This window comes from Culicoides brevitarsis, chromosome 1 (genome assembly GCF_036172545.1).
Source record: "Culicoides brevitarsis isolate CSIRO-B50_1 chromosome 1, AGI_CSIRO_Cbre_v1, whole genome shotgun sequence".
Classification (NCBI taxonomy): Eukaryota; Metazoa; Arthropoda; class Insecta; order Diptera; family Ceratopogonidae; genus Culicoides; species Culicoides brevitarsis.
This window is the reverse complement of record NC_087085.1, coordinates 540,035-553,310: the sequence shown is the minus strand read 5'-3', so window position 1 is coordinate 553,310 and position 13,276 is coordinate 540,035. Positions and strand designations below refer to the sequence as shown.

Genomic DNA, 13,276 nt, shown 5'->3' with positions numbered 1-13,276 from the left:
TGGCCAATAATAAAAAAGTAAACAAAACTGACGTCTGTCACATTTGAAAATTTGATTCGTTGAAAAAATATATTTTTCTCTTATCAAATATTGAACTTTTGTCCCTAAATTCTACGCTAAAAACTAAAAAAATCCTAAAAAAACTACGATTCTATTCCTGTTTGTTCTTCCTCACTATTTGGTTTTGTCTCTTTTGCTTTCTTTTTCGGCGCATAACTCAAACCCTCCTTATCAAAGTCCATCGGCATAATCCCTAAATCGCCACTGAACCGATTTTTCGCAATTTGCAAGAATTTCTTTCCCCTCACCGAGGTCAAGCGTTTATCTTGTATGATAAGTACATTGTCTGCCTCCTGCGAAGCCTTTGCGCCTCCGAAAATCGACGCTGTCGTTAAATCTTCCGCATCTTTTTCTTTGCGCGGATGAATAACGAGAGTCACATGGCAATTTGTCTTTGTCGCAAACGTTCGAAAAGCCGCCACAATTGAGTCCTGCTTCCAATAACGATCCATGTGTTTGCCTTCGTCGCCCATTCCCATCATAAATTGCAAGTTATCGATGATGACGTGATGAATATCGTGCACATATTGCGCATGTTCGATCGCTTCCATGACAACTTTGATCGCCTGCTGCCCGTGGAACGTCATGAAATAAAGCGGAAGTTTCTCAAATTCATCAGCGTAATGATCAAAAAGCTGCAAATTCTCATCCAAGGGCATTCCAGCGAGTTGTCGGAGCAAAGTCGATGCAAGACGAGTGTTTCTGATCTCAAAAGAGCCCCATAACGTCGTAACGCCTTGAAGCGCCAAGTCCAGAGAGTATTCCGACATGAAAGTTGTCTTGCCGCAACCTGTGGGTCCCGTTAAAACTGTCAATTCTCCCTTGCGATGTCCTTTGAGAAATTTATTTAACGCCGGAAATCGTTGCCATTTCACGCCCTGCACTTTATCGATGTTCTGCAAGTCACACAAAACATCTTGTCGCAACGAAGTAAACGTCGTAATAGCTTTATGCAATATTGGTTCAGCTTTATTGACGATTCCGCGCAGTTCGAGGTCTTGCAAAAGAGCTTTGTAGGGCGTTGGATGCGAATCTGTGGGTCGAACAAAGTGACAACGCTTCTCTTCGAGCTTTTTGGCGAAATTTCGAGCGATATCCCAACCAGCAGTGTCATAATTGAACCATAAAATGAGCTTCTCGTAGCGTTCGAGGCACGGAAGGGACTCTTGAGGTAACGATTTCAGTCCTTCGGGTAGGCAAATGACGTCAGCTACAAAAAAAATTAATTGAAAATCGAATTTTTTTAAAAAATTTGAGGAAAAAAATTACTTACAATTGATTTTTTGAGTCCCTAAAGCTAAAAAATCCATTAAATTTAATACTAAAATCGCAGAATTGCTTAATCTGGCTTTCGCATGAGGATTTTTGGCAAGTACAATCCCATAACGAGACTTTTCTCCGAGCATTTCTTCCTCAAAACCGCCATTTCTTCCTTTTTTCAGGATCTTATAAGCTATAACTTCAGAATTTACATCGGTAACTGGGAAATAAAGGCGTTTTTTGGCACTATCGTAACTAACGGAGATGTTTTTGAAGGAACTTTGTGTAATTAATTCTAATCCTAAGTCGTTTTGTAAATTTTTATACATTTCGTCGTCCATTTCTTTGACTAACGTTACATTTTGAGGTAAAACGGGCGTTGGAGCTACAGGATTTTTCGCCGCCAAAAATAAATCTTGAAATTGTTTCAGATCTTTGCGATTTTTTGCTGCCCTCGCGGTCGATTGGAAAAACTTTTCAACCAAACTCCATTGGGTAACGTGCTGACATTTGGCACAAATGAAATTTCCCGTGGTTTTGTTGATGAAAACGGGGATTTTTTCACTTTCTTTTGCCGGTTTGTCGAAATCGCACACAGGACAATGCGTTTTGAGACACGTGAAGCCCTCGAGCATTTCCGCTCCATAATTTCCGGCTTTGAGGGTTTTTTTGATGTTATAAATGCTGATGGGTCCTTCGTCGGATGGCTTGATGTCGAGGTTTTTGTTGCTGCAAAACGTCCTTCGTTGATTTCTCGAAATGTGACTGATTTTTGAGATGTTGCTCCATCGTATGGCACACTTGTGAAACATTACAGCGACGATTTTTTGCTCATATTACGCGGATTTTGAAGGATTTTAAGGGAAAAAATGTTGAAATGCACTTGGAAATGCGAAAACAAAGGAAGAGAAGAACAATGCGAATTAACCCGCAAAAATGCTTCAATGTTTACATCTGTCGGAATTCCATTTTTCATTCAAAAAAATTCAAATATCAACGGGAAATGAAATAATTTTTAAAATGACCAGTGAATTTATTGAATTAAATTGAATAAAACTACACGAGAGAATCTTCTTTCTCAGCTAGTTGCAAATAATATGAGTTTGTACAGCAAAATAAATACACTTCGACAGCTAAAAAAAAGAAAATAATAATTAATTCAAATTTGGAAAAAAGTAAATATGACATGAAAACTTGCCTAAAACTAATAAATAGTACAAAAAGTGTAAAACATCGTCTCCTGATCCAAAAGCAAATTCCGTTGTAACCAATAATTTGATAAAAATAAATCCTTTGATGATCCAAATCCAAAAACTTGCCCATAAATAAATTTTCAGCAGTAATGTGTTGCTCTGAAAAATATTAAATAAATAAAATAATTAATAAATAATTAAAATTTTAAAAATCAATATTAATTAATATTCATAATAATACTAAAAATATAATAAAAAAAATCATAAAGATTTTAATTATTTAAAATAATAATAAAAAATATTTTTTTATTTAATTTTTATTCAACTTAAGTTTTATTTATTATTTTTTATTTTAAATATGAATAAATTTTTAAAAATATAAAAAATAATAAAATATTTAAATTTAATTAATTATTTGAAAAATATTTTATTTATTTTTAAATTTAAAAAATAAATTTTATTAAATTAATATTATTTTCTTATAATTTATTTTATTTATTTATTTATTAATAAAATTTATTTTAAAATTTGAACTTTTTACCTTAAAATTTCCCACAAAAAGTAATGCATTTTGGGCAATAATTATCGCAGCAAAAAACCAACGCGCTATCGGATAATCATCTGGAAAAACAATAATTTTTCATTATATAACGAATATTTTTTTAATTATTTTTTTATTTAATTTTTTTAACACAAAATAACTAATTATTGTATTTTTCTTTAATTTTCACATATTTTTTTTTAAATATTTTTTACCCATCAAATGAAAGAATGTGAAATAAAGATAAATTCCAGTATTCAAAATGCACGTCAAATAATTCCCGATTCGTAAATTAATGCAACACAACCAACTGTTGCAGGTTTTCAAGTCTTCGAGATAAACCATTTTATTATTTTGATTTTTTCGAGGGAAAATTTACGATAATTTATGAGAAATTTTCCACACTTGACCGCATCAATAAAGACGCATAAAGTAACTGTTTTACACGGAAATTTTAATACGAAATTTTATTATTATTTTCAACAGTGGGGTGTTTTAGCCCTTTGGGAACGAAATTTTGTAAAATTTAACATAAAATTTTTTTAAATAATAAAAACTTTTAAGATATTAAAAAAAATTGTACAGAAAGGTTTAAATAAGGGTAAAAATAAAAAAAAATGTGATTTAATTTTATAGTAAATTTTCTATGGAAAATAAAATTTTTAATTTTGCTAACAAAAAAAAAATACTTTTTAAATTTCATTTTAAAATTGATTAAAATAAAAAATATAAAATTTAATAAAAATATTTAAAAACTAAAAATAAAAAAAAAATAATTAAATAACTTTTTAATTTTTAAATATTTTATTTTTTTTCAAAATTTTATTCCCTTTTGAATTTATATTGAATTCTTACTTAATATTTTAATTAAAATATTTCTTTAAAAACTATTTTTGGCATGAAAAAATTATTACCATCATAAATTAAAAAATTTAAAAATATTCAAAAGAAAAATATTTTTTTACATAATTTATAGTTTTTCAATGAAAATTGTTTGCTCCGAAGAGTCAAATATTTTTTCGATTTTAATTTTGGCATAGACATCTACTGACCAGTTTTATTTATAGATTCCGTTAAATTTATGTGTGTTATCGTCTCGAATATGTATTCTATGTAGTTTTTGCAATGTTTAGCTTAGTTCATTTACATTTTCACGGTTTTTGTGTATAATTAAAACATATTAATAGACAGTTCTAATTAAACACATGTTTCAGCGGTTCATAAATCTGATGAAAATTTGTTCCTCGTAACGGCGTTTTGTCATGTTTATGGCGAGATGAGTTGAAAGGCAAATCAATTTTTGCTTGTACAATGTATGTAAAAATTATTAAAAATATTTTTTGATTAAATATTGCATTAAAAAATAAAAAATCGATTTTTTTAATAAAAATTTAATTAAAATAATAAAAAATTATATTAAAAAAAAATAAAAAATATCAAGAAAAATGTTTTTAAAAATTAAAAAAAAAATAATGTAAATAAAAAACGATCAAAAAACTCGAAATTTTTAGTTGAATATGGAACATGAAAATGAAATTGCATTTTTTTATTTACATTTCTTGTTATCTAATCTCCAAAGAAGTAATTTTCTGATAAAAATCATCAAAAGAATGAAATAAAACCGCAATAAACAATCGCAAAAAATGACAAGATAATCAGTCTGTCACTCAATTAATTAGAAATTGCATTTTTCCCTGTCAAAAAGTGCAAATAATGTCCAATGCGATTAAAAATTTACCTTGTTCGTGTCCTTTTAATGCTTTTCCTGCTAATTTTCTTCGCTGAATTTCTTGTCTATTACATTGTGCTGTGGCAGGTAAGTTACATAACTTTCAATTCTTCAAATTTTTTAATAAAAACTTCTTTTTTCAGTGCAAATGGCCCTCATCCACAGATCCCAATGCAACAACGGCTCCCGTTCGCGCAATGCTCTTCGCTGATCCGCATCTTTTGGGTCCCTTTCGAGGTCATTGGCTCGACAAATTGCGTCGCGAATGGCAAATGCATCGAAGTTTCCAATCCGCTGTGACACTTTTCCATCCCGACGTCATTTTCCTGCTCGGCGACGTCTTTGACGAAGGCAAATGGGTCAACGATCCCCAATTTCAACATTATCTCGACCGATATTTCCGAATTTTTAGCACACATGGAAGCACAAGTAGACTTTACAGCATCGTCGGAAATCATGACATTGGATTTCATTACGCGGCTCATCCGTATCTCACAGAACGCTTTTATCGCGAAATGAACACGTCGGGCGTGCAATTAATTTCCATCAATGACGTGCATTTCGTGACAATAAATTCCGTCGCAATGGAAGGCGATGGATGCATGTTATGCGAAAGGGCCGAAAGGGAACTCATTAAAATCTCATATCAGCTCGAATGCGCACAAGGAAACGGAAATTGTGACAAAATCCCGAGAATTAAGGGGAGTTATAGTCGTCCTGTGATTTTGCAGCATTATCCGTTTTACAGGCAGAGTGACGAGGAATGTCAGCAAACGGATATTGAGAAGATGGAAAAGTACAGGGAAGGATGGGAAGTACTGTCGAAAGATGCGACAAAATTAATAAACAAACTTTTGAAGCCTCGTGTGGGTTTTAGCGGGCATTCGCATCATTATTGCCATTTGAGGAATCGATTGATGAACAACATGGATGAATATACGTTGGCGAGTTTTAGTTGGCGGAACAAAAATAACCCGAGTTTCTTGTTGGTGAGTCATTTTATTCAAAGTATTTATGTTACTTTATTTGGATATAATTCTTTATTTGAAAAAAATATTAAATTTCGAAAAAAAATCATAAATTTTCGAAAAAAAATTACAAATTTTCGAAAATTTTCGAAATTATTTCAAATATATCAGGAAATTATTTTTAAACAATTTTTGATATTTTTAAAATTTTGTAAAATTTTCAAAATAAATTTATCTTATTTTTTTCAGACTGAATTCACCAAAACAACTCATTCCGTATCAAAATGTGACATGCCGAAAGAAACCACAGTAATTGCTATTTACATCATTGGAGCACTTTTGTCGCTCATCGTTCCATGCATCAAAATATCTAGTTTAAGCAAAAAATTCAAAAATGTTCTAAATTTAAGCCACAAACGAAATAAATCAAAGTATTAGGAATTGTTAACGAAACTCTTTCATTGCAAGACGAGATCATTGAACTGCAGACGAAGTAAAGTTGAGACGCCGTTATGTTAAAATTAACTCTAATGAACATCTTCAATGCATCTTTTTATCTATTTTTAGCTTAATTTCCATACAGAAGAATGTTTAGCGTTATTTAAAGAGTAAAAATCGACGTCAGAGACAATTCTTATAGAATTTTTATCATTTAAAACCGGCTTTTGCTTCAAAATATGCAAATTTTATTCAAAAATCGAAGTTTTTTCATAAAAAAATTCAATTTTCAACTTTTAAATGTACTTTTCGAAGCAAATTTGCTTCTTCGTAACACACCATTTCCCATTTCTCGCTAAAAATCATCGATGCAAAACGATATTTCATGCAAAAAATCGTATAAATTCACAATTGTACGCTGATTTAGCTTTGATTTGAGACGAAACCCACACAAACACGCATTTTGTCGCATTGAATGAAGTTAGAATGAGCTCATTTTCGAATCAATAACAACACCATCAACCCACATACGGCAAAACAACGTCGCTTAGCACATCAAATGTAGCCATACAAGGTCTTCCCGTGTCGTGTGTGCTTTAATTATGCGGTCATTTGTACGAACATGCCCAAATTTGGCTAAAACGAGTCTCTGACGATGCTGTGTAGGCAAGTGCTTTATAAAAATTTCTACCAAATGTTCAATTAAAGGTAATTTATGGCGTGGGATTGCGTCATTTCTCGTTCAAAATCGACTTTTGGAAAGTTTATGCGACAGCTCGACATATGGTAAGATTTTTTAAAAGGATTTTTTAAAGGAAAATGCAAGAAATTAGTTTGGAATTGCAAAAAATAGTATATTTGTAAAACAAAAAGGTACATGTTGCATGAGATAATGGGAATTAATTCCTCTTTTCAATCATTTTTTCGAGATTTTCTGCGTTTCATGTTTTTTTTTTTCAGTAAGAAGCGGGAATAAGCCTTTTTGTTTTAAGCTTTTTTGCTCATCTTTCGTCATGTTTTCGACTGAGAATTTAATATTCTTCGGCACCTTCGCCTTCTCCCTCGCCGGAATCCATGCCAACTTCTTCGTAATCCTTCTCCAAGGCAGCCAAATCCTCACGAGCTTCGGAGAATTCACCTTCTTCCATACCTTCGCCGACATACCAGTGAACGAAAGCACGTTTGGCGTACATCAAATCGAATTTGTGATCCAAACGGGCCCATGCCTCAGCGATGGCAGTGGTATTGGACAACATGCAGACAGCACGTTGAACTTTAGCCAAATCGCCGCCTGGGACGACAGTTGGGGGTTGGTAGTTGATACCGACTTTGAAGCCAGTAGGACACCAATCGACGAATTGGATCGTACGTTTGGTCTTGATGGTAGCAATAGCGGCATTGACATCCTTGGGGACAACATCGCCACGATACAACATGCAACAAGCCATGTATTTGCCGTGACGCGGGTCGCATTTCACCATTTGGTTGGCTGGTTCGAAACAGGCGTTCGTGATTTCGGCAACGCTCAATTGCTCGTGATAGGCCTTCTCGGCGGAGATGACGGGAGCATAGGTAACCAAGGGGAAATGGATACGGGGGTAGGGCACCAAGTTAGTTTGGAATTCGGTAAGATCGACATTGAGGGCACCATCGAAACGCAACGAAGCAGTGATCGAGGAGACAATTTGACCGATCAAACGATTCAAGTTGGTGTACGTTGGGCGTTCGATATCCAAGTTACGACGGCAAATATCGTAAATGGCTTCGTTGTCGACCATGAAAGCGCAGTCAGAATGCTCCAAAGTTGTATGCGTGGTCAAGATCGAGTTGTAGGGCTCAACGACAGCAGTCGAGACTTGGGGAGCGGGGTAGATGGCGAATTCCAATTTCGATTTCTTGCCATAATCGACAGACAAACGTTCCATCAACAACGAGGTAAATCCAGATCCGGTACCGCCGCCGAACGAATGGAAGATCAAGAAACCTTGGAGACCCGTGCATTGATCAGCCAACTTACGGATGCGATCCAAAACCAAGTCGACAATTTCCTTTCCGATGGTGTAGTGACCACGAGCGTAGTTGTTGGCGGCATCTTCCTTGCCCGTGATGAGTTGTTCGGGATGGAAAAGTTGACGGTATGTTCCGGTACGGACTTCATCGACGACAGTTGGCTCCAAATCGACGAAAACGGCACGAGGTACGTGCTTGCCGGCTCCCGTTTCAGAGAAGAAGGTGTTGAAGGAGTCATCGCCGCCTCCGATGGTCTTGTCAGATGGCATTTGACCATCAGGTTGGATTCCGTGCTCGAGGCAATACAATTCCCAACAGGCGTTACCGATTTGAACACCGGCTTGTCCAACATGTACTGAGATACATTCACGCTAAAGAGAAAGAGAAAGGAGAAAATTAACAATTGAATTTTTTTTCATGTTTCATTGAAATCGATGAAAATTGAACAAACAACCGTTGGTTACCACACATACACTCACACATTATGCTTATGAAAAAACACAATGGCGTCTGCGCTTCTTTTAAAGCGGTGAGTCACATTTTTTTCCAGAGCATTTCGATTTTTAGGGTGTGGCGTTTGACGAAAAATCAATCAAAAACTTTAAAATTTTCACATAAAAACCCGAATTTCGCGTCAAATCTTTAAAATTTCCTTTAAAAACGTTTTAAAATTCAATTTTTCACCCGGAAATCAAAGTAACCGGGCCACGTCACGAGTCACAATTTTCATTTTCAATTTTTCATCTTTTTCTCGTTTTTTTATTGCAAATAAATGCAGTTGATGCATGCAAGGCACTTTACTTACCATTTTGATTGAGTTTTAATGAGATTTTTTCCACAAAATGTGTAATTAATACTTTGAGAGTTTCTGCTTGGTGTAGCTTACAATGGTGCTTTCCAAACGAAAATGTGAAGAGAAAACCGTTGCACGGGCCTTTTATATGGGCGAAATTTGGTCGTTTTCATGTTACTTCGGATGTTAACGACACGAGCACAAATTGTACGAAACGAGCATACATTGTGCTCGGGTTTTGAGACGAGTGAAATTGATAAATTAGGCCGTTACAAATGTTTAGGCCATTATGTTTTTTGTCTTAAGTTATTTACTTCAATTTTTGAAATTTAAGTCCCTTAAATATTATTTTTAAATAAAATTAAATTTAAAAATTAAAATAAAAAAATATAAATTAATTTAATTTAATTTTCATTTAATTAATTAAATTTTTATTTATTTATTATTTTTTTTGAAAATATCAATATTCAAAATATTTTTTTATGATATTTTGAATTTGATTTTTTTATCATACGATAGACGTTTTATTTCAGAATCTAAAAATCATTTAAGAGTCAAAATAAAAAAGTTCTAAAAATTTTCATATTTTTTCAATAATAAAACTTTCATATTTTTATCACTTTTTACTTTTTTTTTAAATTAATTTTTCACTTTTCATTAAAATCTTTCACAAACATTTGAAAACATTTTTTATTTATTTAATTTTTTTTTCAAAAAGTTTTTTTTATTAAATTTTATAAGGTATTTTTATTTAAAAAAATTAATTTTAAATTTTGAATAATAAAAAAAAAAAATTAATTTCGAAAGGTCTTTATTTACTCATTTTTTTTTTCTTAAATTTCTCTTTGATTTTTTTTGTAATTTTTAATTTTTTTTGCGACAATATAAATATTTTACACAGGACAAAAAAAAAATAGAAAAAATTATGGAAATACTTTTCAAAAATTAAAAAAAAAATCTAAACAAAAAAATTCATTATTTCTGTTCTTTTTTTCATAAATTTTTAAATTATTTTTTTAAATAATTACAAAATATAAATAAAAGAAAATCCTTATCATTATTTTATCATTTATCATTTTATCATTATTAAATAACACAAAACAAAATAAATTTTTTCAATACCCTTAATAAAATATATAAATAAATACCTATTTATTTACTAAAAAGTTCATAGTCATAATAAATAAATAAATTTTATACTTTTACTCACAATAAAATAATTTCTTCACTTTTAATAGTAAAATTATTTGCAAGTAAATATTTCTCATGTTTTATTTTTATCAAAATATTCTTTTATCACGCGATTACCCTTATCAAAAAGTGTTATCTTTCTGATAAACAAATCTAAAGTTCATGATAATTCAATTCCAATTCATGACGGTAGTAACAGGCAAGACTTTAACCAAACTTCATTCATTTCAGCTAAATGATGATTAAAGCAAGCGAGACTTTGTCAACTTTGAGATCGCTGATGCGAAATCTGCCAAACAATCTGGGCTCCATTCAGGCTTACATAATTCCCACAGACGATGCCCATCAATCGGAGTACATTTGTGACAGAGACAAGCGTCGAGCATTCATTTGCGGCTTTGATGGCTCATCAGGCAGTTGTGTCGTGACGGAAGACGAGGCTTTGTTATGGACTGATGGAAGATATTATCTTCAGGCAAGCAAGCAATTGAACGAAAATTGGAAATTAATGAAGGATGGTTTGCCGACGACTTTGACTCTCGATGCTTATTTGTGTAAAAACTTGAAAAAAGGAAGCAAAGTTGGAGTTGACCCCAATTTATTGTCGGCAAGAAATTGGTTGCCTCTTGCAAATTCACTGAAACAACATGGATGTTCCTTGGTAGGCATTGAAGAGAACTTAATTGACCTCGTTTGGGCTGAAAAACAACCAAAAGCCCCGCAAAATAAAATTATTCCTTTAGGTCTTGAGCACTGTGGCAAAAAAATCGGAGATAAAGTGAAAGAGATTCGAGCTCAAATGACTGAAAATTGTTGCTCGGTTTTAGTTGTGTCAGCTTTGGATGAAATTGCGTGGTTAATGAACTTGCGGTAAGTGTTTATTTTTTTTATTGAAATGATAAAGAATTAATTTTTTTTTTATTTTTAGCGGAAATGACATCGATTACAATCCAGTTTTCTTTTCATATTGTTTGGTTATGATGGATGAGATTATTCTGTTTGTTGATGAAAATAAACTTTCCAAAGAAGTTTTTGAGCATTTTAAAACAAATGAAGTTGAGGTTTCGATTCAACCGTATAATGCCATCAAGCCAACATTGAAAGAAAAAGCTCAAAATTGTGAAGGAAAAGTTTGGATTAGTTTGGGATCGTCACAAGGACTCACGAGTTTAATTTGTGAAACGAAATTACATCAAGAAAAAACTCCTATTTCAGTTATGAAAGCTATTAAGGTGAGTTTTTTAATTTTATTATGAATTTGTTATTTTAAAAAAATAATCATAAAAAGTTAAAAAAAAATAATAATTTTTAAAAAAATATTTAAATTATACAAATACATAATTTTTAATTATAAAAAATATTAAAATATTTATAGAAAATATTTTTTTTTATCGATTTTAGAACAGTTAAAGTTATAAAAATTTAAGAAAAATCAAAAATTTAACTCTGCAAAAAATGTTTGACAATTAATTACTAAATTTATTTATAATAAATTTTTAACTTCGATGTAAAAATTGATAGTTTAGCTAAAATTTTTTATTTTAAAAATTATGTGAAATTGAAAATAATTAAATATTTATTTATTAAAATTTTTTATAAAAAAAATATTTTTAAAATTATTTTTATATTAAAATTAAAAAATTATTATTTTATTGTACCTATTAAAAAAAATATTTTAAAATTAATTTTTTATTTTAATTATTTTTTTAATTAATTATTATAACTTTAAAAATTTTTTTTTTTTGCTTAATTGAATTTTTTAACTTTTTTTTTAATATTTATTTTTTTTATTATAGAACGACACTGAAATCGCAGGAATGAAAAACTGCCATATTCGTGACGGAGTTGCGCTGTGTCAATATTTTGCATGGTTAGAAAAAGAACTGGAAGAAAACAGAAAAGTCGATGAAATTTCGGGTGCTGACAAACTCCAAGAGCTTCGAAGTGTACAGGATAAATTTGTGGGCTTAAGTTTTCCGACAATTAGCAGCTCGGGTCCCAACGGTGCAATTATTCATTATAACCCAACGCCTGAATCAAAACGTCCTATTACGAAAGATGAACTTTATTTGTGTGATTCAGGAGCTCAATATCTGTAAGGAATTAAAATTTATTTCAAGATTTTTTTTAATTTTGATTTTAATTTTTTAGAGATGGAACAACGGATGTGACAAGAACATTGCATTTTGGAGTGCCAACAGAATTTGAAAAAGAATGCTTCACAAGAGTGTTGAAAGGGCAAATCGCTTTGGGAACAGCAATTTTTCCGACTAAAACTAAAGGGCAATTTTTAGATACGATTGCAAGGAAACCCTTATGGGATGTCGGTAAGAATTAACATTTTATATTTTTTTTTTATTAATTTTTCTTTTTAATTATTTTTTTAATTTTTTTTTGTTCAAAGGTTTAAATTATGCTCATGGAACGGGACACGGAGTTGGTCATTTTTTGAATGTAATTCATTAAAAAAAAATTTAAATTTATTTGTTATTAAATTTAATGAATTTTTAGGTTCATGAAGGACCAATTGGTATTGGAGTTCGACCCATGCCAGATGATTGTGGTTTACAGGTAAATTTTAATTAAATTAATTTTTATTAAAATTAATATAAATTATTTTTTTTTAGGAAAACATGGTTTTATCAAACGAACCAGGTTATTACGAAGACGGGCAATTTGGAATTCGTTTGGAGAACATTTGTTGTGTAAAACCATTTAATTCCAAATGGTTCAAATCGCAAGGTGCTTTAACATTTGAGACTATTACCATGTGCCCGATCCAGACAAAAATGATTAAAAAGAATTTATTGACTGAAAAGGAGATTCAGGTGTTGAACGAGTACCACAAACAAGTTTTTGACACATTAGAGCCGTTGTTGAAAGACGTTGGGGATGAATTAACTTTGAAATGGTTGGCTCGAGAAACAAAAAGCATTTAATTTGAACAAAATATATTTTTACTTCGTAAATAATAATAAATTTTGTTAAAAAAAACTTTTTTAATAAAAAAAATTAATTCAGAAGAAAAAAGAAGTAAATAGTGATGAATTTCGAGCTTATAAACCATCAAATGGGCTCTCAAGATGAAAATTA

At 31.3% G+C, this 13,276-nt stretch overlaps 4 protein-coding genes and 1 long non-coding RNA gene across 6 annotated transcripts in view; 2 read left to right on the top strand and 3 right to left on the bottom strand.

The window, feature by feature from the left end:
- Positions 1-56: 56 nt before the first annotated feature.
- On the bottom strand, positions 57-2,229 carry LOC134836898 (mitochondrial DNA helicase). The gene is made up of 2 exons (XM_063852170.1): positions 1,334-2,229; positions 57-1,270 (listed from the first exon to the last, which is right to left on the bottom strand). The coding sequence occupies exons 1-2, from the start codon at positions 2,130-2,132 to the stop codon at positions 144-146; spliced, it is 1,926 nt and encodes a 641-aa protein (XP_063708240.1). The 5' UTR covers positions 2,133-2,229; the 3' UTR covers positions 57-143.
- A 314-nt stretch (positions 2,230-2,543) lies between these two features.
- LOC134827515 (uncharacterized) lies at positions 2,544-3,459 on the bottom strand. Its single transcript, XR_010161796.1, has 3 exons — positions 3,270-3,459; positions 3,055-3,134; positions 2,544-2,672 (listed from the first exon to the last, which is right to left on the bottom strand). It is a non-coding gene; the product is annotated as an uncharacterized LOC134827515 (long non-coding RNA).
- A 1,167-nt stretch (positions 3,460-4,626) lies between these two features.
- LOC134837122 (metallophosphoesterase 1 homolog) lies at positions 4,627-6,189 on the top strand. The gene is made up of 3 exons (XM_063852453.1): positions 4,627-4,870; positions 4,927-5,772; positions 6,001-6,189. Exons 1-3 carry the CDS (start codon positions 4,775-4,777, stop codon positions 6,187-6,189), a joined length of 1,131 nt encoding a protein of 376 aa, XP_063708523.1. The 5' UTR covers positions 4,627-4,774.
- An 829-nt stretch (positions 6,190-7,018) lies between these two features.
- Positions 7,019-13,276, bottom strand: part of LOC134827696 (tubulin alpha-1 chain) — a 76,626-nt gene continuing 70,368 nt past the window's right edge. For both annotated transcript variants that reach the window (XM_063840460.1, XM_063840461.1), the window contains exons 2-3: positions 9,005-9,023; positions 7,019-8,570 (exon numbers count right to left, since the gene is read on the bottom strand). In XM_063840460.1, the coding sequence (XP_063696530.1) occupies positions 7,221-8,570; positions 9,005-9,007 (1,353 nt within the window). In that variant the 5' untranslated portion in view covers positions 9,008-9,023 and the 3' untranslated portion in view covers positions 7,019-7,220. The remainder of the gene's footprint in view (positions 8,571-9,004; positions 9,024-13,276) is intronic.
- Positions 10,127-13,197, top strand: LOC134830482 (xaa-Pro aminopeptidase ApepP). The gene is made up of 8 exons (XM_063843988.1): positions 10,127-10,245; positions 10,415-11,053; positions 11,112-11,415; positions 11,980-12,278; positions 12,335-12,510; positions 12,588-12,637; positions 12,695-12,754; positions 12,811-13,197. The coding sequence occupies exons 2-8, from the start codon at positions 10,419-10,421 to the stop codon at positions 13,120-13,122; spliced, it is 1,836 nt and encodes a 611-aa protein (XP_063700058.1). The 5' UTR covers positions 10,127-10,245; positions 10,415-10,418; the 3' UTR covers positions 13,123-13,197.